The sequence below is a fragment of the Coregonus lavaretus genome (assembly GCF_964263955.1).
Source record: "Coregonus lavaretus genome assembly, chromosome: 20".
Classification (NCBI taxonomy): domain Eukaryota; kingdom Metazoa; phylum Chordata; class Actinopteri; order Salmoniformes; family Salmonidae; genus Coregonus; species Coregonus lavaretus.
Window position 1 is genome coordinate 22,220,159 of NC_140007.1, and position 23,668 is coordinate 22,243,826.

General features: G+C 41.7%; 1 protein-coding gene across 1 annotated transcript in view; it reads left to right on the top strand.

Moving 5' to 3' along the window:
* The window catches only part of LOC311147995 (plexin A3), a gene marked incomplete at both ends in the record, with an annotated part of 121,757 nt that overhangs the window by 33,550 nt on the left and 64,539 nt on the right, over positions 1-23,668 (top strand). Inside the window, one exon of the mRNA XM_084184868.1 lies at positions 20,916-21,056. Within this exon, the coding sequence (XP_084040994.1) occupies positions 20,916-21,056 (141 nt within the window). The remainder of the gene's footprint in view (positions 1-20,915; positions 21,057-23,668) is intronic.

Sequence of the window (23,668 nt, forward strand, 5' to 3'; positions counted from 1 at the left end):
GACTCAGCAACATGACCAAAGTGCAGCATTTGGTTGTCTAATCAACCAGAACCATGTCATATGATCAGCCTACGTTATCTGCTGATGTCACCTCGGGGGTCCAGTAAGTACGGCTGTAGAGTAATGGAGAAGATAGGCCGTACTCTAACCTAATAAACCAACCTGCGTTGTCTTTTTCTGAAGGGGATTGACAGTAAGCGTGAATAATCCTCAGTCATTTCTCATTTTAGATGAGACCTGATGGATGTCATAGTGGAGGACTGTAGTTATGGTTGTTGGTGAGATAGATGACAACTGTAGTGGAGGACTCTAGTTAGGCTGGTGAGAGCCACTCTATGATGCTTGGCTGGTGGAGGACCTCCAAGTGTGGGCACACAGATTTCACCCTCCTGGCCTAGAGATCAGAGAAGAGGACTCCTGGGAGGCACATGATGGTAACACACAAACCAAGTACTGCTTGTTTACCGAAACATGATAGAAACAGCTCTGAGAGGAGAGCAAGCATGTATGCAACTCACATATTGAAAAGATACTCCAAAAGAGGCAATTTTCACGTAAGTGTATCTCTTGATGTCGTAAGAGCAGATGCTAGTGTAAGTGACGTGAAGAGTCTGAGAATTGTGTCATAGAAGGAAAATTTGTGTCAGACATTTATTTATTTGACACCCTTGGACATCAACATTCCTGTAGCAAATTGGGGTCAGTATCATGTCTGTGTAGCTGATGTTTCAGAATCATGTTGGCCTCTACACACAGCCTACAGTTCGTTTTAATGAAGACAAATTGAAAAAAAAGACAGGTCAATTAATTGTTCATCACAGTTGTAAAACAGACATAACACAAACGCACCACAGATCCCTGTTGACAGAGGTCAGGTCAGGTCAGGGGTCACAGAGACACAGACACAGGCCAACCATCGAGGTATAAGAGAGAAATGGGCCGTTTGTATTGGAAACTTTGAGCTGGTCCTCAGGCTATGTGGCCGTGGAGCCATGGAGCAGAGCTGGAACAAAGCAGGTGTTGAGTGTAAGTAGGGACTGAGAGCCACCTCTGTTTGCTGGGTCCACCAGTGCTTTTAGCCTGATCTGACAGGCTGGCTGGGGGGAAACAGGATAAGGCTCCTAATTGAATCACAGGCCCTTTGTTCAGTTCCTGGGGTGCTGGGCTTTGTGTCCTCCCTTCTCTTAAGAGGATAAATGTACAGCTTGAGGATTTTGACCTCATCTCACAGACCCATAGCTTTCAGGTTTAATGTAGAATAGATTCCCTTCTAACAAAAAAGGGTAGCCATTTTTTTGGAAAATGAAACTAACTGCAGGAGTGTATCTCTCGCTTATAATCTGATAAGGAAACAGGGATGTTTTTCACCCATTCTGTTTTCAAATGTGTAGTAACAGCATTACCTCTTTCTCAATATTCCTTGTACTGTGGGGTCTGTAAGGTGCAATATGAGGTGAACAATGATAAAAGTCTTCATTTTGTGTGTGAAAACATTCAGTTGTATACAGTGGGGGAAAAAAGTATTTAGTCAGCCACCAATTGTGAAAGTTCTCCCACTTAAAAAGATGAGAGAGGCCTGTAATTTTCATCATAGGTACACGTCAACTATGACAGACAAAATGAGAAAAAAAAAATCCAGAAAATCACATTGTAGGATTTTTAATGAATTTATTTGCAAATTATGGTGGAAAATAAGTATTTGGTCAATAACAAAAGTTTCTCAATACTTTGTTATATACCCTTTGTTGGCAATGACACAGGTCAAACGTTTTCTGTAAGTCTTCACAAGGTTTTCACACACTGTTGCTGGTATTTTGGCCCATTCCTCCAAGCAGATCTCCTCTAGAGCAGTGATGTTTTGGGGCTGTCGCTGGGCAACACGGACTTTCAACTCCCTCCAAAGATTTTCTATGGGGTTGAGATCTGGAGACTGGCTAGGCCACTCCAGGACCTTGAAATGCTTCTTACGAAGCCACTCCTTCGTTGCCCGGGCGGTGTGTTTGGGATCATTGTCATGCTGAAAGACCCAGCCACGTTTCATCTTCAATGCCCTTGCTGATGGAAGGAGGTTTTCACTCAAAATCTCACGATACATGGCCCCATTCATTCTTTCCTTTACACGGATCAGTCGTCCTGGTCCCTTTGCAGAAAAACAGCCCCAAAGCATGATGTTTCCACCCCCATGCTTCACAGTAGGTATGGTGTTCTTTGGATGCAACTTAGCATTCTTTGTCCTCCAAACACGACGAGTTGAGTTTTTACCAAAAAGTTCTATTTTGGTTTCATCTGACCATATGACATTCTCCCAATCCTCTTCTGGATCATCCAAATGCACTCTAGCAAACTTCAGACGGGCCTGGACATGTACTGGCTTAAGCAGGGGGACACGTCTGGCACTGCAGGATTTGAGTCCCTGGCGGCGTAGTGTGTTACTGATGGTAGGCTTTGTTACTTTGGTCCCAGCTCTCTGCAGGTCATTCACTAGGTCCCCCGTGTGGTTCTGGGATTTTTGCTCACCATTCTTGTGATCATTTTGACCCCACGGGGTGAGATCTTGCGTGGAGCCCCAGATCGAGGGAGATTATCAGTGGTCTTGTATGTCTTCCATTTCCTAATAATTGCTCCCACAGTTGATTTCTTCAAACCAAGCTGCTTACCTATTGCAGATTCAGTCTTCCCAGCCTGGTGCAGGTCTACAATTTTGTTTCTGGTGTCCTTTGACAGCTCTTTGGTCTTGGCCATAGTGGAGTTTGGAGTGTGACTGTTTGAGGTTGTGGACAGGTGTCTTTTATACTGATAACAAGTTCAAACAGGTGCCATTAATACAGGTAACGAGTGGAGGACAGAGGAGCCTCTTAAAGAAGAAGTTACAGGTATGTGAGAGCCAGAAATCTTGCTTGTTTGTAGGTGGCCAAATACTTATTTTCCACCATAATTTGCAAATAAATTCATTAATAATCCTACAATGTGATTTTCTGGATTTTTTTTCCTCAATTTGTATGTCATAGTTGACGTGTACCTATGATGAAAATTACAGGCCTCTCTCATCTTTTTAAGTGGGAGAACATGCACAATTGGTGGCTGACTAAATACTTTTTTTTCCCACTGTACATCATGTACAGTGCCTTCAGAAAGTATTTATACCCCTTGACTTATTCCACATTTTGTTGTGTTACAGTCTGAATTCAAGATAGATTACATTCATTTGTTTTATCTCACCCATCTACACACAATACCCCATAATGACAAAGTGCAAATTTATTGAAAATTAAATACAGAAATATCTAATTTACATAAGTATTCACACCCTTGAGTCAATACATGTTAGAATCATCTTTGGCAGCGATTACGGCTGTGTCTTTCTGGGTAAGTCTCTAAGAGCTTTGCACACCTGGATTGTACAATATTTGCACATCATTATTTTTTTAATTCTTCAAGCTCTGTCAAGTTGGTTGTTGATCATTGCTAGACATAGATTTTCAAGCCGATTTAAGTCAAAACTGTAGCTAGGCCACTCTTGGTAAGCAACTCCAGTGTATATTTGGCTTTGTCTTTTAAGTTATTGTTATTGAAAGGTGAACTCCCAGTGTCTGTTGGAAAGCAGACTGAACTAGGTTTTCCTCTAGGATTTTGCCTGTGCTTTGATGTATTCCATTTATTTTTATCCTACATAAAACTCTCTAGTCCTTGCCGATGACAAGCATACCCATAACATGATGCATCCACCACCATAATTGAAAATATGAAGAGTGGTACTCAGTGATGTGTTGTGTTGGATTTGCCCCAAACATAACGCTTTGTATTCAGCACATAAAGTGAATTTCTTTGACAAATCTTTTGCAGTTTTACTTTAGTGCCTTATTGCAAACAGGATGCATGTTTTGGAATATTTTTATTATTTTCACTCTGTCTTTTAGGTTAGTGTTGTGGAGTAACTACAATGTTGTTGATCCAGCCTCAGTTTCCTCCTATCACAGCCATTAAACTATGTAACTGTTTTAAAGTCACCATTGGCCTCATGGTGAAATCCCTGAGCGGTTTCCTTCCTCTCCGGCAACTGAGTTAGGAAGGACGCCTGTATGGTTGTAGTGACTGGGTGTATTAATACACCATCCAAAGTGTAATTAGTAACTTCATCATGCTCAAAGGGATAATCAATGTCTGCTTTTAAAAAATAGGTGCCCTTCTATGCAAATTATTATGTGATTTGTTAAGCAAATGTTTACTCCTGAACTTATTTAGGCTTGCAATAACAAAGAGGTTGAATAGTTATTATATTTACTCAAAACATTTCAGCTTTTTATTTTTAATTAATTTTTAAAAATGTCTCAAATCATAATTCCACTTTGACATTATTGGGTATTGTGTGTAGGCCATTGACACAAAATCTCAATTAAACCCATTTTAAATTCAGGCTGTAACACAACAATGCGGAAAAAGTCAAGGGGTGTAAATACTTTCTGAAGGCACTTTATACAGTGGGGAAAAAAAGTATTTAGTCACCCACCAATTGTGCAAGTTCTCCCACTTAAAAAGATGAGAGAGGCCTGTAATTTTCATCATAGGTACACGTCAACTATGACAGACAAATTGAGAATTTTTTTCTCCAGAAAATCACATTGTAGGATTGTTTATGAATTTATTTGCAAATTATGGTGGAAAATAACTATTTGGTCACCTACAAACAAGCAAGATTTCTGGCTCTCACAGACCTGTAACTTCTTCTTTAAGAGGCTCCTCTGTCCTCCACTCATTACCTGTATTAATGGCACCTGTTTGAACTTGTTATCAGTATAAAAGACACCTGTCCACAACCTCAAACAGTCACACTCCAAACTCCACTATGGCCAAGACCAAAGAGCTGTCAAAGGACACCAGAAACAAAATTGTAGACCTGCACCAGGCTGGGAAGACTGAATCTGCAATAGGTAAGCAGCTTGGTTTGAAGAAATCAACTGTGGGAGCAATTATTAGGAAATGGAAGACATACAAGACCACTGATAATCTCCCTCGATCTGGGGCTCCACGCAAGATCTCACCCCGTGGGGTCAAAATGATCACAAGAACGGTGAGCAAAAATCCCAGAACCACACGGGGGGACCTAGTGAATGACCTGCAGAGAGCTGGGACCAAAGTAACAAAGCCTACCATCAGTAACACACTACGCCGCCAGGGACTCAAATCCTGCAGTGCCAGACGTGTCCCCCTGCTTAAGCCAGTACATGTCCAGGCCCGTCTGAAGTTTGCTAGAGTGCATTTGGATGACCCAGAAGAGGATTGGGAGAATGTCATATGGTCAGATTAAACCAAAATATAACTTTTTGGTAAAAACTCAACTCGTCGTGTTTGGAGGACAAAGAATGCTGAGTTGCATCCAAAGAACACCATACCTACTGTGAAGCTTGGGGGTGGAAACATCATGCTTTGGGGCTGTTTTTCTGCAAAGGGACCAGGACGACTGATCCGTGTAAAGGAAAGAATGAATGGGGCCATGTATCGTGAGATTTTGAGTGAAAACCTCCTTCCATCAGCAAGGGCATTGAAGATGAAACGTGGCTGGGTCTTTCAGCATGACAATGATCCCAAACACACCGCCCGGGCAACGAAGAAGTGGCTTCGTAAGAAGCATTTCAAGGTCCTGGAGTGGCCTAGCCAGTCTCCAGATCTCAACCCCATAGAAAATCTTTGGAGGGAGTTGAAAGTCCGTGTTGCCCAGCGACAGTCCCAAAACATCACTGCTCTAGAGGAGATCTGCATGGAGGAATGGGCCAAAATACCAGCAACAGTGTGTGAAAACCTTGTGAAGACTTACAGAAAACGTTTGACCTGTGTCATTGCCAACAAAGGGTATATAACAAAGTATTGAGAAACTTTTGTTATTGACCAAATACTTATTTTCACCATAATTTGCAAATAAATTCATTAAAAATCCTACAATGTGATTTTCTGGATTTTTTTCCCTCATTTTGTTTGCCATAGTTGACGTGTACCTATGATGAAAATTACAGGCCTCTCTCATCTTTTTAAGTGGGAGAACTTGCACAATTGGTGGCTGACTAAATACTTTTTTCCCCCACTGTAAGTGTATGTAAACTTCTGACTTCAACTGTAGTTAGGGTACGTGGGAGGACCAGAGAATACGCTTTTTGTTCAATAACTGCAACATATATTCGATCCTCTGGTTTCTGTTCAAAGTTGGATATAGCCTGTCTTACACTCAGGTCAACCTTGCAAAATAAAAAACTCCCAGCAGCCTCAGCATTATGTAATAAATGTAAAACAGACATTGGCACTTAAAAGCATTGCCTTCAGACATGCCCTAAGCACTGATACTCTGATCCTAAATATCTAACCTTTTCTTCAAAGCGTTTAATAAAAGCTGGGTACCTAGGCCAGATGTGGTGTTCCTGGCTCTAAAGGTGTAAGTGTGACTGGGGATGGGAATGACAGACGGCTCATTCCCTTGGCAGAGGTGAGTTTCCTTCGCTGGAGAGAGTGCCAACGCTTTTAAGTGATTCAAGGGATCTGACTGAGCAAGGTGCTGGAGAGTATTTTGCAATAACTGTCAGACTTGGTTCTTGAAATAAGACACATGAGATGAGGGAGGAATGAGAGACGAATGCTATTTCCTTTTCTTTCTTAGTTTGCCATGTATTGTATTGTATTGTGTTGTATTGTATTGTATTGTACTGTATGTTAAACGTCATCAAAGAAAATGATTTTGTCACAAAATCACACAGATATGAAATGTAACAGTATCACTTGAATATAAATACATGGTCTGCTGAGTATATTCGAGTTAAGGAATACATTGAAGCAGCTGCAGTTTAAGTGAAGTGATATTTATTGCATGTTCAGAATTTATGTCTTCATGTGCCATATTATTCAATGAAGAGTAAATGTCTACATAGCCTTGCTGTGTTCTTCATCATATTAAATATTTTCACCTTTGCATACAGTGGGGGGAAAAAGTATTTAGTCAGCCACCAATTGTGCAAGTTCTCCCACTTTAAAATATGAGAGAGGCCTGTAATTTTCATTACATTTACATTTTAGTCATTTAGCAGACGCTCTTATCCAGAGCGACTTACAGGAGCAATTAGGGTTAAGTGCCTTGCTCAAGGGCACATCGACAGATTTTTAACTTAGTCGGCTTGGGGATTAGAACCAGCGACCTTTTGGTTACTGGCACAACGCTCTTAACCACTAAGCTACCTGCCGCCCCATCATAGGTACACGTCAACTATGACAGACAAAATGAGAAAAAAAAATCCAGAAAATCACATTGTAGGATTTTTAATGAATTTATTTGCAAATTATGGTGGAAAATAAGTATTTGGTCAATAACAAAAGTTTCTCAATACTTTGTTATATACCCTTTGTTGGCAATGACACAGGTCAAACGTTTTCTGTAAGTCTTCACAAGGTTTTCACACACTGTTGCTGGTATTTTGGCCCATTCTTCCATGCAGATCTCCTCTAGAGCAGTGATGTTTTGGGGCTGTCGCTGGGCAACACAGACTTTCAACTCCCTCCAAAGATTTTCTATGGGGTTGAGATCTGGAGACTGGCTAGGCCACTCCAGGACCTTGAAATGCTTCTTACGAAGCCACTCCTTCGTTGCCCGGGCGGTGTGTTTGGGATCATTGTTTGGGATCATCATTCCAAGATGGCGTAGTAGTGCAGTTCTGTTTTTGTCGTGTGTCTGTAAATAGCCTGTAAATACCCTGTTTTTTTGTATTTTTCGTACATATTTCCCTATCAGACTTTTCATCCTTCTACAAAATATACTTTCCTGCAACCCGCCTCACTCAATGTGGAACGGATTCTATTATTGACTTACCTTTTATCTAGAATCTCCAGTTGAAACTAGCTAACCAGCTAACTAGCTACTTGCTATTAGCCACAGTTAGCGGAATTTCACCCAGAACATTGGATTTTTTTTTCTGCGGGATTAATTTAATCACTGGACATTAATCACCGGATATTCGGCCAGTCTGCACAGCGCGTTATCGACCCAGAACATATCAGTTTTTCTGCCGGAATCACTGAATCACTGGACCTTTAACTCCGGATTCATCGCTACCAGCTAGCTGCAACAAAATGGACGTTGTGGTCTGGCTAATCATCCTGAGCTAGGCCCATCTCCCGGCTATCTACCTCTCTGTCAACCGGACGGGACCACCTAGTGTTGACACGGAGCCCCGCCGATCCTACACGACTGGTCTGCCGACGAAATCGTCTGATGTGGTTACGACGTCGACCACGAAGATTCCATCTGCTAGCCCCGGCCCGCTAGCACACGCTAGCCGTGGCCTCTTACTCGCTAGCGCTTTAGCAGCCTCCGAACTATCCTATTGCTGTTCACCGGACCTTATGATAACTCAGCTCTACAGCTGATGTCTGCTGGACTGTTTTTACGGTACTACATCCTGTTTATGTTTAGCCTCAGCCCAAACATGGTTAGCTTATTGTTGTTTCGGTTATTTCTAATTGTACTATTTCACTGTAGATCCCCCAGCCCAGCTAAACCTGCCTTAGATAGCTACTTTGTCCCACCCCCCATACACGCGGAGACCGACTCAATTGATGCCTCCAGTGATGCTATCTCTTTCATTGTTACCCAACGCTTAGGTTTACCTCCACTTTACTCATATCCTTCCATATCCTTGTCTGTACATAATGCCCTGAATCTTTTCTACAACACCCGGAAATCTGCCCCCTTTATTCTATGTACCCAACGCACTAGAAGACCAGTTCTTAAAGCCTTTAGCCGTATCCTTATTCTAGTCCTCCTCTGTTCCTCTGGTGATGTAGAGGCTAACCCAGGCCCTGCAGCCCTCAGTATCACTCCTACTCCCCAGGCGCTATCATTTGCTGACTTCTGTAATCGCAAAAGTCTTGGTTTCTTGCACGTAAATATCAGAAGTCTACTTCCTAAGTTTGAGTTATTCACTGCGTTAGCACACTCCGCCAACCCTGATGTTCTAGCAGTGTCTGAATCCTGGCTCAGGAAGGCCACCAAAAATTCTGAAATTTCCATCCCCAACTATAACATTTTCCGTCTAGATAGAACTGCCAAAGGGGGTGGAGTTGCAATCTACTGTAGAGATAGCCTGCAGAGCTCTATCATACTATCCAGGTCTGTGCCCAAACAGTTTGAGCTTCTACTTCTAAAAATCCACCTTTCCAGAAATAAGTCTCTCACTGTTGCCGCTTGCTACAGACCCCCCTCAGCCCCCAGCTGTGCCCTGGACACCATATGTGAATTGATTGCCCCCCATTTATCCTCAGAGTTCGTACTGCTTGGTGACCTAAATTGGGATATGCTTAATACCCCGGCCATCCTACAATCCAAACTAGATGCCCTCAACCTCACGCAAATTATCAACGAACCTACCAGGTACAACCCTAAATCCGTAAACATGGGTACCCTCATAGATATCATCCTGACTAACATACCCTCTAAATACACCTCAGCTGTCTTCAACCAGGATCTCAGCGATCACTGCCTTATTGCCTGCGTCCGTAACGGGTCCGCGGTCAAACGACCACCCCTCATCACTGTCAAACGCTCCCTAAAACACTTTAGCGAGCAGGCCTTCCTAATTGACCTGGCCCAGGTATCCTGGATGGATATAGATCTCATTCCGTCAGTAGAGGATGCCTGGTTGTTCCTTAAAAGTAATTTCCTCTCAATCTTAAATAAACATGCCCCATTCAAAAAATACAGAACTAAGAACCGATATAGCCCCTGGTTCTCCTCAGACTTGACTGCCCTTGACCAGCACAAAAACATCCTGTGGCGTACTGCATTAGCATCAAATAGCCCCCACGATATGCAACTTTTCAGGGAAGTTAGGAACCAATATACACAAGCAGTCAGGAAAGCAAAGGCTAGCTTTTTCAAACAGAAATTTGCATCCTGTAGCACTAACTCCAAAAAGTTTTGGGACACTGTAAAGTCCATGGAGAATAAGAGCACTTCCTCCCAGTTGCCCACTGCACTGAGGCTAGGAAACACTATCACCACCGATAAATCTACAATAATCGAGAATTTCAACAAGCATTTTGCTACAGCTGGCCATGCTTTCCATCTGGCTACCACTACCCCGGCCACCAACTCTGCACCCTCCGCTGCAACTTGCCCATGCCCCCCCCGCTTCTCCTTCACACAAATTCAGACAGCTGATGTTTTGAAAGCGCTGCAAAATCTGGACCCCTACAAATCAGCTGGGCTAGACAATCTGGACCCTTTCTTTCTAAAACTAGCCGCCGAAATTGTCGCAACCCCTATTACTAGTCTGTTCAACCTCTCTTTCATAACGTCTGAGATCCCCAGAGATTGGAAAGCTGCCGCGGTCATCCCCCTCTTCAAAGGGGGTGACACTCTAGATCCAAACTGCTACAGACCTATATCCATCCTGCCCTGCCTTTCGAAAGTATTTGAAAGCCAAGTTAACAAACAGATCACCGACCATTTCGAATACCACCGTACCTTCTCCGCTATGCAATCCGGTTTCCGAGCTGGTCATGGGTGCACTTCAGCCACGCTCAAGGTCCTAAACGATATTATAACCGCGATTGATAATAGACAGTACTGTGCAGCCGTCTTCATCGACCTGGCCAAGGCTTTCGACTCTGTCAACCACCGCATTCTTATTGGCAGACTAAATAGCCTTGGTTTCTCAAATGACTGCCTCGCCTGGTTCACCAACTACTTCTCAGATAGAGTTCAGTGTGTCAAATCGGAGGGCCTGTTGTCTGGACCTATGGCAGTCTCTATGGGGGTGCCACAGGGTTCAATTCTTGGGCCGACACTTTTCTCCGTGTATATCAATGATGTCGCTCTTGCTGCTGGTGACTCTCAGATCCACCTCTACGCAGACGACACCATTTTGTATACATCTGGCCCTTCATTGGACACTGTGTTAACAAACCTCCAAACGAGCTTCAATGCCATACAACACTCCTTCAGTAGCCTCCAACTGCTCTTAAACACTAGTAAAACTAAATGCATGCTTTTCAATCGAACGCTGCTGGCACCCGCCCACCCGACTAGAATCACCACTCTCGACGGGTCTGACCTAGAGTATGTGGACAACTACAAATACCTAGGTGTCTGGTTAGACTGTAAACTCTCCTTCCAGACTCACAGAAAGAATCTCCAATCCAAAGTTAAATCTAGAATCGGCTTCCTATTTCGCAACAAAGCCTCCTTCACTCATGCTGCCAAACATGCCCTCGTAAAACTGACTATCCTACCGATCCTTGACTTCGGCGATGTCATTTACAAAATAGCCTCCAACACTCTACTCAGCAAATTGGATGTAGTCTATCACAGTGCCATCCGTTTTGTCTCCAAAGCCCCATACACTACCCACCACTGTGACCTGTACGCTCTTGTTGGCTGGTCCTCACTACATGTTCGTCGTCAAACCCACTGGCTCCAGGCCATCTATAAATCACTGCTAGGCAAATCCCCGCCTTATCTTAGCTCATTGGTCACCATAGCAGTACCCACCCGTAGTCTGCGCTCCAGCAGGTATATCTCACTGGTCATTCCCAAAGCCAACACCTCCTTTGGCCGCCATTCCTTCCAGTTCTCTGCTGCCAATGACTGGAACGAATTGCAAAAATCTCTGAAGCTGGAGACTCTTATCTCCCTCACTAACTTTAAGCATCAGTTGTCAGAGCACCTTACCGATCACTGCACCTGTACACAGCCCATCTGAAATTAGCCCACCCAACTACCTCATCCCTATATTGTTATTTATTTTGCTCTTTTGCACCCCAGTATCTCTATTTGCACATAATCTCTTGCACATCTAGCATTCCAGTGTTAATACTATTGTAATTATTTTGCACTATAGCCTATTTATTGCCTTACCTCCATAACTTGCTACATTTGCACACACTGTATATATATTTTCTGTTGTATTTTTGACTTTATGTTTTTTTACCCCATATGTAACTCTGTGTTGTTTTTATTGCACTGCTTTGCTTTATCTTGGCCAGGTCGCAGTTGTAAATGAGAACCTGTTCTCAACTGGCTTACCTGGTTAAATAAAGGTGAAAAAAAAAAGATATATATATATATTGTCATGCTGAAAGACCCAGCCACGTTTCATCTTCAATGCCCTTGCTGATGGAAGGAGGTTTTCACTCAAAATCTCACGATACATGGCCCCATTCATTCTTTCCTTTACACGGATCAGTCGTCCTGGTCCCTTTGCAGAAAAATTGCCCCAAAGCATGATGTTTCCACCCCCATGCTTCACAGTAGGTATGGTGTACTTTGGATGCAACTCAGCATTCTTTGTCCTCCAAACACGACGAGTTGAGTTTTTACCAAAAAGTTCTATTTTGGTTTCATCTGACCATATGACATTCTCCCAATCCTCTTCTGGATCATCCAAATGCACTCTAGCAAACTTCAGACGGGCCTGGACATGTACTGGCTTAAGCAGGGGGACACATCTGGCACTGCAGGATTTGAGTCCCTGGCGGCGTAGTGTGTTACTGATGGTAGGCTTTGTTACTTTGGTCCCAGCTCTCTGCAGGTCATTCACTAGGTCCCCCCGTGTGGTTCTGGGATTTTTGCTCACCGTTCTTGTGATCATTTTGACCCCACGGGGTGAGATCTTGCGTGGAGCCCCAGATCGAGGGAGATTATCAGTGGTCTTGTATGTCTTCCATTTCCTAATAATTGCTCCCACAGTTGATTTCTTCAAACCAAGCTGCTTACCTATTGCAGATTCAGTCTTCCCAGCCTGGTGCAGGTCTACAATTTTGTTTCTGGTGTCCTTTGACAGCTCTTTGGTCTTGGCCATAGTGGAGTTTGGAGTGTGACTGTTTGAGGTTGTGGACAGGTGTCTTTTATACTGATAACAAGTTCAAACAGGTGCCATTAATACAGGTAACGAATGGAGGACAGAGGAGCCTCTTAAAGAAGAAGTTACAGGTCTGTAAGAGCCAGAAATCTTGCTTGTTTGTAGGTGACCAAATACTTATTTTCCACCATAATTTGCAAATAAATTCATTAAAAATCCTACAATGTGATTTTCTGGAGAAAAAAAATCTCAATTTGTCTGTCATAGTTGACGTGTACCTATGATGAAAATGACAGGCCTCTCTCATCTTTTTAAGTGGGAGAACTTGCACAATTGGTGGCTGACTAAATACTTTTTTCCCCCACTGTATTTCAAGGCCTACCTTCAAACTCAGTAGCTCTTTGCTTGACATCATGGGAAAATCAAAAGAAATCAGCCAATACCTCAGAAAAAAAGTTGTAGACCTCCACAAGTCTGGTTCATCCTTCGGAGCAGTTTCCAAATGCCTGAAGGTACCACGTTCATCTGTACAAACAATAGTACACAAGTATAAACACCATGGGACCACGCAGCCGTCATACCGCTCAGGAAGGAGACACGTTCTGTCTACTAGAGATGAACGTACTTTGGTGCGAAAAGTACAAATCAATCCCAGAACAACAGCAAAGGACCTTTTGAAGATGCTGGAGGAAACAGGTACAAAAGTATCTATATCCACAGTAAAACGAGTCCTATATCGACATAACCTGAAAGGCCGCTCAGCAAGGAAGAAGCCACTGCTCCAAAACCACCATAAAAAAGCCAGATTACAGTTTGCAACTGCACATGGGGACAAAGATCGTACTTTTTGGAGAAATGGCCTCTGGCCTGATAAAAAAAAAATAGAACTGTTTGGCCATAATGACCACCGTTAACTTCCTGACATCAGTCAGGAAGTTAAAGCTTGGTCGCAAATGGGTCTTCTAAATGGACAACAACCCCAGGCATACTTCCAAAGTTGTGGCAAAATGGCTTAAGGACAACAAAGTCAAGGTATTGGAGTGGCCATCACAAAGCCCTGACCTCAATCCTATAGAAAATTTGTGGGCAGAACTGAAAAAGTGTGTGCGAGCAAGGATGCATACAAACCTGACTCAGTTACACCAGCTCTGTCAGGAGGAATGGGCCAAAATTCACCCATCTTATTGTGGGAAGCTTGTGGAAGGCTACCCGAAACATTTGACCCAAGTTAAATAATTTAAAGGCAATGCTACCAAATACTAATTGAGTGTATGTAAACTTCTGACCCACTGGGAATGTGATGAAATAAATAAAAGCTGAAAGAAATGATTTTCTCTACTATTATTCTGACATTTCACATTCTTAAAATAAAGTGGTGATCCTAACTGACCTAAGACAGGGAATGTTTACTAGGATTAAATGTCAGGAATTGTGAAAAACTGAGTTTAAATGTATTTGGCTAAGGTGTATGTAATCTTCCGACTTCAACTGTATAGTCACATTGTGGCAGCAGGAATTTGTTTTGGCAGGATTCAGAGGGTACAGACCATGGTTATTGTGTTCAAGTCTTTTATAATGTATTTCCTTGTACGGATAACACTGAGTATTTAATTTGCAGTTTTAGGATGTATATGTTATACTGACTGAAACATGGGTAGAACGTAAGATATAAATAGTTGAACAGTTCTGTTTAGTTCAGTTCAGCTGTGTTCAGTGCTTACTGCATGTCTGTTTTAAGAATTCCATATAAAGTGCAACTAAATAAAGAATTACAATGAGTTGATATAATATTTAAAAAAATTGTGCATCCCCTGTGTGGAAAAACACACTATATTAGGTTCCACTCTCTCTTCACTACCAAATGATGATTTTCAATCAATTTCTGAATATAATAATAATAATAATATGCCATTTAGCGGACGCTTTTATCCAAAGCGACTTACAGTCATGCGTGCATACATTTTTGAATATGACCACATTTAGTGTAATTTGCAACAAGGAGAATTATGAGTCTCTTAGATATTTAACGATATAGCTCATTAACAGTTCCACAGAGTGCTCACAGTAAATGTCTTCCTGTCTATGGAAGGGGGAGGTATTGTACCTTCCTTTGAAGTACTTGCCTCCAAATTATATTTTCTTTTTACAATGAAGGCCTAAGATGGTGTCATTTCTCTAATTCTCCATCCTCCTTCCAGCTCTCTCTTTCTGTTTTTCACCCTCCGTCATTTGTCTGATGAATGGCATCCTTCCTGAGACAGACAATCCATCCTGCTGTGATTGGCAGTAAAGTCAATAACCCCTGCTAGACCCCTGATTCACAATGATCCTTCCCCTCTCCACCTTTATTAATTAATATGTTTGTTGCCCTTTTTCAAATGTTATCTCTTTCCCACAATTACCTTGTATGGCTGGGGCCCAGGGCCAGCGGCCTGTGTATTCTCACAGCCCTGGAACACAGACAGAGGTCAGAGCTCTCACAACGCCTTGCTCTCTTTGACATGTGTTTATATTCTGGGGCATGGAGAACCTTATACATAGCTACATTGATTTACTCTCAGCCCTGTAACGGCTTCGGAGGATATGCAGACATTTAAATTAAAGGATTAGGGGATACAGTCACGTTTATTTTATTATCTCAAATTTAATCAAAAATGAAGATTATCTCTTTTATCAAGTATACTTTTACAGAACATTCAGTGCAGTTACGGAAATAGTAACTATAATCAATTGATATTCATATTTGCAGAAAACATGCAAGAATGCCTATATAATATACAGTATCTCTCACCATTCCATGATACAGTGCAAAATCATAGCAAACTGAAATAAGATAAATTACAGATTCACAGAGAGAAGGTACAAATCAGCCTAAACTACACATGATTGCCCCTTATTAAGAAGCCCTGATGAGTGCTTGCAATTGCAGGCAAGCAACCAAACAAGCAGATAGAGGGGAAATGGGGTTATGATGAAACCCGTCAGGCAGGCAGGCGGTGTTGCAGTCAGAGCTCCTGGGCCCAGTCTCTCTCTCTCCCACCAGCCAGCCAGGGCCCGGTTTCCCAAAAGCATCTTAAGGTTAAGCTCATTGTTAGAACCTTCGTAGGAGCATCATTAAATCTCAGAGCCTTCCCCAAAACCATCATTACTAAAGTTGCACTTGAAAACGCTTGTTATTTACCGCCTGCCTCAGACCACTCATAGAACAACTAAGTGCGTCATTAGATGCGTTTTTTTCCCTACCACATCATTTTATACACAGAAGATCTCCGCTAACATAGAAACACAATGTTTATCTGTCTCTCTGTGACATCCCATAACTTCACAATGAAGTTGACTACAAATACAAAGTTGCCAATGTCTTTGCAAATGTTAAAAACAAGCGAAGGATAAAAAGATGCTTCAAATGAAAACCGAGATGACTGCATGCATTAAAAGATATATAGCCTACAGGATAGGCTATAAGCCTATATTTCTATAATATTTGAATCAATTTCATGTCATTCAATTGAGTTCTATTTTGCTAATTGTAGGATACTGTCTGCCATTTTTGCCTCAATGTATTTCATGATGTGTAACAACATGCGTGCATTGATGTGCCAAATCTTGATTTAGGACATTATTATAGGGTAAGCATTTGAATAAGCCACCTCTATATTTGCAGCCATAGTTGATAATATATTTCTAGGAGCTGATCCTTCATCAGTATTCTAATGTTAAGGTAACATTTGATTGGAGAAAGCTGATCCGAGAGCAGCGCTGCCATTCTGTCGATCCTATCAGTGTAGACACATGCCTCAACGACGCACTTAGCGAATGTTCTCTCTGGGTGGTATTTTGGGAAACGCATGTTACATCTTCGGCCGTTGTAGGAAAGATGCATTGTTAAAACGCTCGTAAGCCTATGTTCTATCGCTATCGGGAAAACGGGCCCAGGCAAGTTCATTAATGGATGAATCTGAGCCCTGTGCCACCATGACATCATTTGATGGGAGTGTAATATTTATCTAAATTCCTGTTACCTTCATCTGAGCTATTTGATGTCAAGAGGTCAGCTCTCAGCAGGCTGTAGCAAGCACTCTGCATTTCAAACACTCCAACGACACTGAGGAGGACATTACCTTCCCAGAGACTAAAATGTAGTTGCAATATCCCTGACTTCATTATATACTGATATGTTGAGGCTTGTGTGGAGGGTGGTTACAGTATACTGACTGCAGACAACTATCAGAAGCACCTTTATTTGCCAAGCACATTTACTCACACTCAGAATGTTACTTGGTGATATGGTGCTGCTAGTGATAGACAACATGTAGAGACATTTAGGCAAATGCAGTCTCTAAATGTTGTCTATCACTAGCAGCACCATATCACCAAGTAAAATTATACACCCACACTGTGGATCATAGCAATGTTAATTTCATTAAGCATTGCTGCAGGACAGCCAGTGTAATTCTGAAATGGCTTGAGGACTGCTCACAAATAAGAACTGATTATTAATTCGGTTTTTTTCCGGATTTAATCAAATGTTTGTTCCAATAAAACAATACAGTGCTTTAATTTCTTCAGATGAACCAGCATTTTCCTCAGCATCTTTTTAACAACAGTGATATTGTTCTGGTTTAGCATGTCATATTCCCATAGGGCTAGCCAACTGTACTGGACCATCAGGCCTGATTAACTGTATGCCACGTGGTTTTACAGCATCAACAAGAGCTCACAGGAGTTCACTCTGCTGTGTTTATTCTTCACTCTTAAACAGGCACAATAAAAGGTCAACTGTTAGACAGTTGTTTATTATGGACCCGGCAGGTCCTGCATCATGTCAGGTTGGCATGTTGTTTTCCTTTAGCTGTTTGCATGTCAGCGATTTGTTAAGTGTGAACTGGCTGTATTCTGGCTGCTTGTTTGCTTAGTTGCTTGATAATGCTGCAATTGTTACAGTCAGTGTTTCAGTTATTGTCAGTGAAGTAGCCCACTTTTTGTTCAATTTCCTTGTTTTTATGCTATTTTTGATTTGGCAAGAAAATATAGTTGGATGTACAGTTGAAGTCGGAAGTTTACATACACCTTAGCCAAATACATTTAAACTCAGTTTTTCACAATTCCTGACATTTAATCCTAGTAAAAATTCCCTGTCTTAGGTCAGTTAGGATCACCACTTTATTTTAAGAATGTGAAATGTCAGAATAATAGTAGAGAGAATGATTTATTTCAGCTTTTATTTCTTTCATCACATTCCCAGTGGGTCAGAAGTTTACATACACTCAATTAGTATTTGGTAGCATTGCCTTTAAATTGTTTAACTTGGGTCAAATGTTTCGCGTAGCCTTCCACAAGCTTCCCACAATAAGTTGGGTGAATTTTGGCCCATTCCTCCTGAAAGAGCTGGTGTAACTGAGACAGGTATGTAGGCCTCCTTGCTCACACACACCTTTTCAGTTCTGCCCACAAATGTTCTATAGGATTGAGGTCAGGGATTTGTGATGGCCACTCCAATACCTTGAATTTGTTGTCCTTAAGCCATTTTGCCACAAATTTGGAAGTATGCTTGGGGTTATTGTCCATTTGGAAGACCCATTTGCGTCCAAGCTTTAACTTCCTGACTGATGGCTTCAATATATCTGCATAAATTTCCTTCCTCATGATACCATCTATTTTGTGAAGTGCACCAGTCCCTCCTGCAGCAAAGCACCCCCACAGCATGATGCTGCCACCCCCGTGCTTCACGGTTGGGATGGTGTTCTTCGGCTTGCAAGCCACCCCCTTTTTCATCCAAACATAACAATGGTCATTATGGCCAAACAGTTCTAGTTTTGTTTCATCAGACCAGAGGACATTTCTCCAACAAGTACGATCTTTGTCCCCATGTGCAGTTGCAAACCGTAATCTGGCGGTTTTGGAGCAGTGGCTTCTTCCTTGCTGAGCGGCCTTTCAGGTTATGTCGATATAGGACTCATTTTACTGTGGATATAGATACTTTTGTACCTGTTTCCTCCAGCATCTTCACAAGGTCCTTTGCTGATGTTCTGGGATTGATTTGCACTTTTTGCTCCAAAGTACGTTAATCTCTAGGAAACAGAACGCATCTCCTTCCTGAGCGGTATGACGGCTGCGTGGTCCCATGGTGTTTATACTTGCGTACTATTGTTTGTACAGATGAACGTGGTACCTTCAGGTGTTTGGAAATTGCTCCCAAGGCTTAACCGGACTTGTGGAGGTCTACAATATTTTTTCTTAGGTCTTGGCTGATTTCTTTAGATTTTCCCATGATGTCAAGCAAAGAGGCACTGAGTTTGAAGGTAGGCCTTGAAATACATCCAAAGGTACACCTCCAATTGACTCAAATGATGTCAATTAGCCTATCAGAAGCTTCTAAAACCATGATATAATTTTCTGGAATTTTCCAAGCTGTTTAAAGGCACAGTCAACTTAGTGTATGTAAACTTCTGACCCACTGGAATTGTGATACAGTGAATTATAAGTGAAATAATCTGTATGTAAACAATTGTTGGAAAAATTACTTGTGTCATGCACAAAGTAGATGTCCTAACCGACTTGCCAAAACTATAGCTTGTTTACAAGACATTTGTGGAGTGGTTGAAAAACGAGTTTTAATGACTCCAACCTAAGTGTATGTAAACTTCCGACTTCAACTGTAGTTAAAAAAATATATAAAATAAATTCCAACCTACTACATTGAGAGGATGAGTCCATGAAATGGGATTCTGAAACTATTGATCACGACGTCAACTAATTATGAGTAAAATTTTCTTCAGCTTGATCTGAGGGCATTTTGCATCATAACGTTGAAAGCTTGAATGTAAGTCCTGCGCAACAGCCATGCAAAATGGTTTAACATCTCATATTTGATCATGTGTAATCAGGTATAAGCCCCAGGATCCATTTCCCGAATGATCTTATGCCCCTAGATTTAAAACAAAAAAAAAGAGAGAAGAACTTGCTAGAGGAACATGCTAATTGTTGTGGTAAACGCAGGCATTTGGAAGTTGTGAAAATGAAGAACATGGCAGCAGATAGCTGGGTGTGAGGTGACTGCAGCTGGTATCACTTGAACTGACAAAGCGCAGACAATGAACGTCATATTTCCATCCCTGCTGTCCCACTGCTTTGGGGGGCATGGTCTCAGTCTCCATCTTGGCCAGAAACTTGTGACACCCAATATGGCAGCCTTCGACTAATTGATGCCACCTTGTCAACACTAATTACTAAGACTGCAGCAATGAGGAGGCAGCTAATTAACAGACTAACGATGTTTGTCACTTCAGGCTGACCCAGATATTTAGGAGAAAGCCAAGCTTGTCACACTGACATCTGCTCCACTTTATATGTCCTTAGATTTCTACAGTTCTATTTCATGTTCTTTCAAAATGGATTCCTCTGCATTAATTTGGTTTGTTTACCGTTCCGTTCCTCCCTCTGTCACATTTCCATCAAAATTGATTAGGACAGAAAAGCAAGCTGCCACCTTTTTTCCCTCCTGAATAAAGGATGTGAAAATAGGTGAGCTTTGCAGCTGTAACTGCAGTTGTCAGAGCTCACAGTATTTATTCCTAATCACATCAAAGATTATGTGAATTTGACATTTTTAGAACTCCTTTACCAAGCCCGCTCAGCGTTCTAATTATCAGTGTAAGGAAACAGAGAAGGTGGTAATGATGAAACAGTGGGGGTTGGGTGGGTGTGTGTGTGTTACTGTTTGTGTATAGTAAGCATCATTAAAATTTGATTCATCTTTTTACTGATCTTACATATTGAGACAATTCCTCCTCATCAGCCCCCCTCTCCCATCCATATTCAGAAATCCTCTGAATTTATTTTCTAGGTCAGCAAAAGAGCTGAGGATTTGTTGGAGATTTGTGGAATGTTATTTGGGTCTGATGCAAAGCAAAATTAAAAAATATAAAAATATATCTGTTTTTAAACCTTGAAAATGTTCCCCACATACAGTTTGGTGTACAAAAAAATCCCCACATTATATTACATCGTCATGACTCATTAAATAGTCATTTGAAAAAATTATGAAATTATTTAGCAATTTGTTGTCTCTTTCTTCCTCAGATTCGAGTGGATGGCATACCTCCCCCATCCCAGAGTGCTTTGCTGTATGAGACCGTTACAGTGGTTGAAGGGAAACCTATTCTGCGTGACATGGTATTCAGCCCTGACTACCAATACATTTACCTGCTGAGTGACAAACAGGTGAGAGAAGCACGCATGCACACCCAAACAGAAACACACACACAACATAAAGAAAGCACTGTCCACCAAAGACGATCCATAGTTTTATTTCAGGATGTGAGAAGGGAAAAGTATGAACTCGTCTACAGTAGATCGTTCCAGCATTAACCACCACAGAGTTTAATACAGTGTTGTCTTACTTTCAGAGATTCTCAGACCTTTATGTAATCTCTAACTGATTTACTTCTCGAGAGATTTGCTTTCGTTTCATGGTTCCATTCATAATGCGTGTGAAAACATTTGTTCTGCGCTATGATGACCTATCTTGGCCGTATAAAGATACATTTGTCAAAAGGAATCGAATTAGACCCAGGCACTGTCAAGTCTGCTTTGTTTTAAAACCCAACCGGAATTTCGGTTATGTTGTTTTAGCATCTGTGCGACAGGAAGACAGAATATGAAACACCAGTTCTATGTATTTGAATTCTGCCTCAGCTGGTTCCCTAATAGGAAACCTCGGGGAAGTGTCTCCATGGAGAGGCTTGCAGAATAGCTCTATGCTAAGAGGTCTTATTGTACAGCTGAGGATTGGATAGGAAGGTTAACACACCAAGTTCCTCTGCAGCTGACTAGAAGAGAGCCTCATACATACAGTACACGCAGCTGCACACAATAATGATGCTGGTTCCCTGCATAATACATCTTTCAGAGGTTATTTGTTTTGTTCAGAATTTAGCAATTCATTGAAAGAAAGGATGAATTGTTGTCGTTGTACAGTTCTCACAAAGATTTGATCTTTACCCATTCACTTTTTACCGCCAGAATGCATGTCTCAGAAAAAAGAAAGAAAGAGCCCGCCAATGAAAAGACTTGGCAGGCTGTCTTGTGATTTAGAAAAGGTCTGCATAGTCAAAATGAAGAGATATGATTTTGGTGCAGTGTTATATAAATAGATATAGCAGCTCATAGAGCTCTTGTTAAACCTCAGTACTACAGTTTAGTGGGCAGCAAAAAATACAACTTTTCTCTAAACTCCCAGCTAGAATCCAGAGTTGTCGTTGAAGAGTTGTTAGATAGAGACTGATGTTAGAGAGAAGTGGTGCATGATCAAAGGAATAGAGCAGCCCCTCCTGGAGCATGTAGGGTGGAGTGGCCACGAGGAAAGGTATCACAGAGGAGAGGAGGATCCCCTATGGCCAGAATTAACAGATGAATCTGATAGAGGGAGAATGGTACTGCTCTGTGCTGCCTAGCTCATTCACTCAAACAATGGGCTTCCTCATGCATGATGGAGTAAAACCACACGGGTCTGCTCCAGATATTGATATTTCCCATAATGATTAAATGTGAGGCACTCCAATGCTTAAGCGTTTGTCAAATGATTCCCAATTGATTTGTTTTTGTATGCAGGATGTGTATTAAGAGCTGTTTATCTGGAACTGATTAAAGAAATGCATGTAGAGTAGACCCTTTTTCTCATCTTCTCTAAAACCACTCCTGCACTGTGATTTTTGCCTACTGTACAGTACATGCGTCTTCAGAGCCTGCCTCCTGCTTACGTTTTTATGAAATGTGAATGAATTGCGGTAGGTAAATAATTTATAGGCAACACTGACCGGCAGAGCAGGGAGATTTGAATATTTCATTAGAGGCAGGTGCACAGGTTGGCATGAGTGCACCTCAGCCCCATAATGACCCTCTTGTTGTAGGTTATCACAGGGAGGTAAATACAGTGGATCAAAGATGAACTCCACTGAGGATAGCACTCTGCTTTTCACACTGGCCCACTTTAAACACAGATTGATGTGTGGCAATTGATGATGCTATTTTCATGCACTAACTTTAACAGTACTGTGCATATATAATATAACACCATCATACATAAAAAGGATAAAAGATAAGTCCTCAGTGGGCAGCCTGCTTTTATTATCGATTTAAAGCTGCACTATGCAGAAATCGCTCCGCCATTTAATTTCCTAGTTTGCCTAATTTAAGTTTATGTAACAAAACAAGCATGTATAGTGTAGAGAATCATTGTACCATCTAAACCGCTGTGAAATATATTTTCCATAAGCAAAAATATTGTATTTTCAGCTGTTTGTAGCTGATGTACAAAACTGAAAGTAAAAGACACAAAAAACGAAACTTAAGGACAGGAAGCATAGAAATAGCGCACATAGAACTGATCTACCGCTTCTTAGACTTGCTTTCAATGAGAACGACAGATCTATAACTCACATTTCTTTGTAAATTTGGTCAGGTCGCCCCAAAAAGTTACATATTGCAGCTTTAATAAAATGTTTTATTTTTGTCTCTCAAAGCGACCTCCACTTCAGAGTGGACTTGTTTAATTCCATCATCCCTTTGTGAGCTGTCTGTCTGCAAGGTCCTTGTGGGATGCTGCGAGTCGAGCATAATGTCATAAATGGAGACTTAGGGCAGAGGATTATAAAACGTGTTGGTGGTGTGGTGGTGGTGTGTTTACATGCTGGCGCTTTGCACCATAAATTAGCATGGGACAGGAAGCACAGAGCTTGGCATAACACCTCGCCCACCCACCGCCTGACTCCCTGACACTAGAGGCAGAGAGGCAGGCCTGTGCTCCACAGGGCCTGCCAGGCTTAACGCTTAGC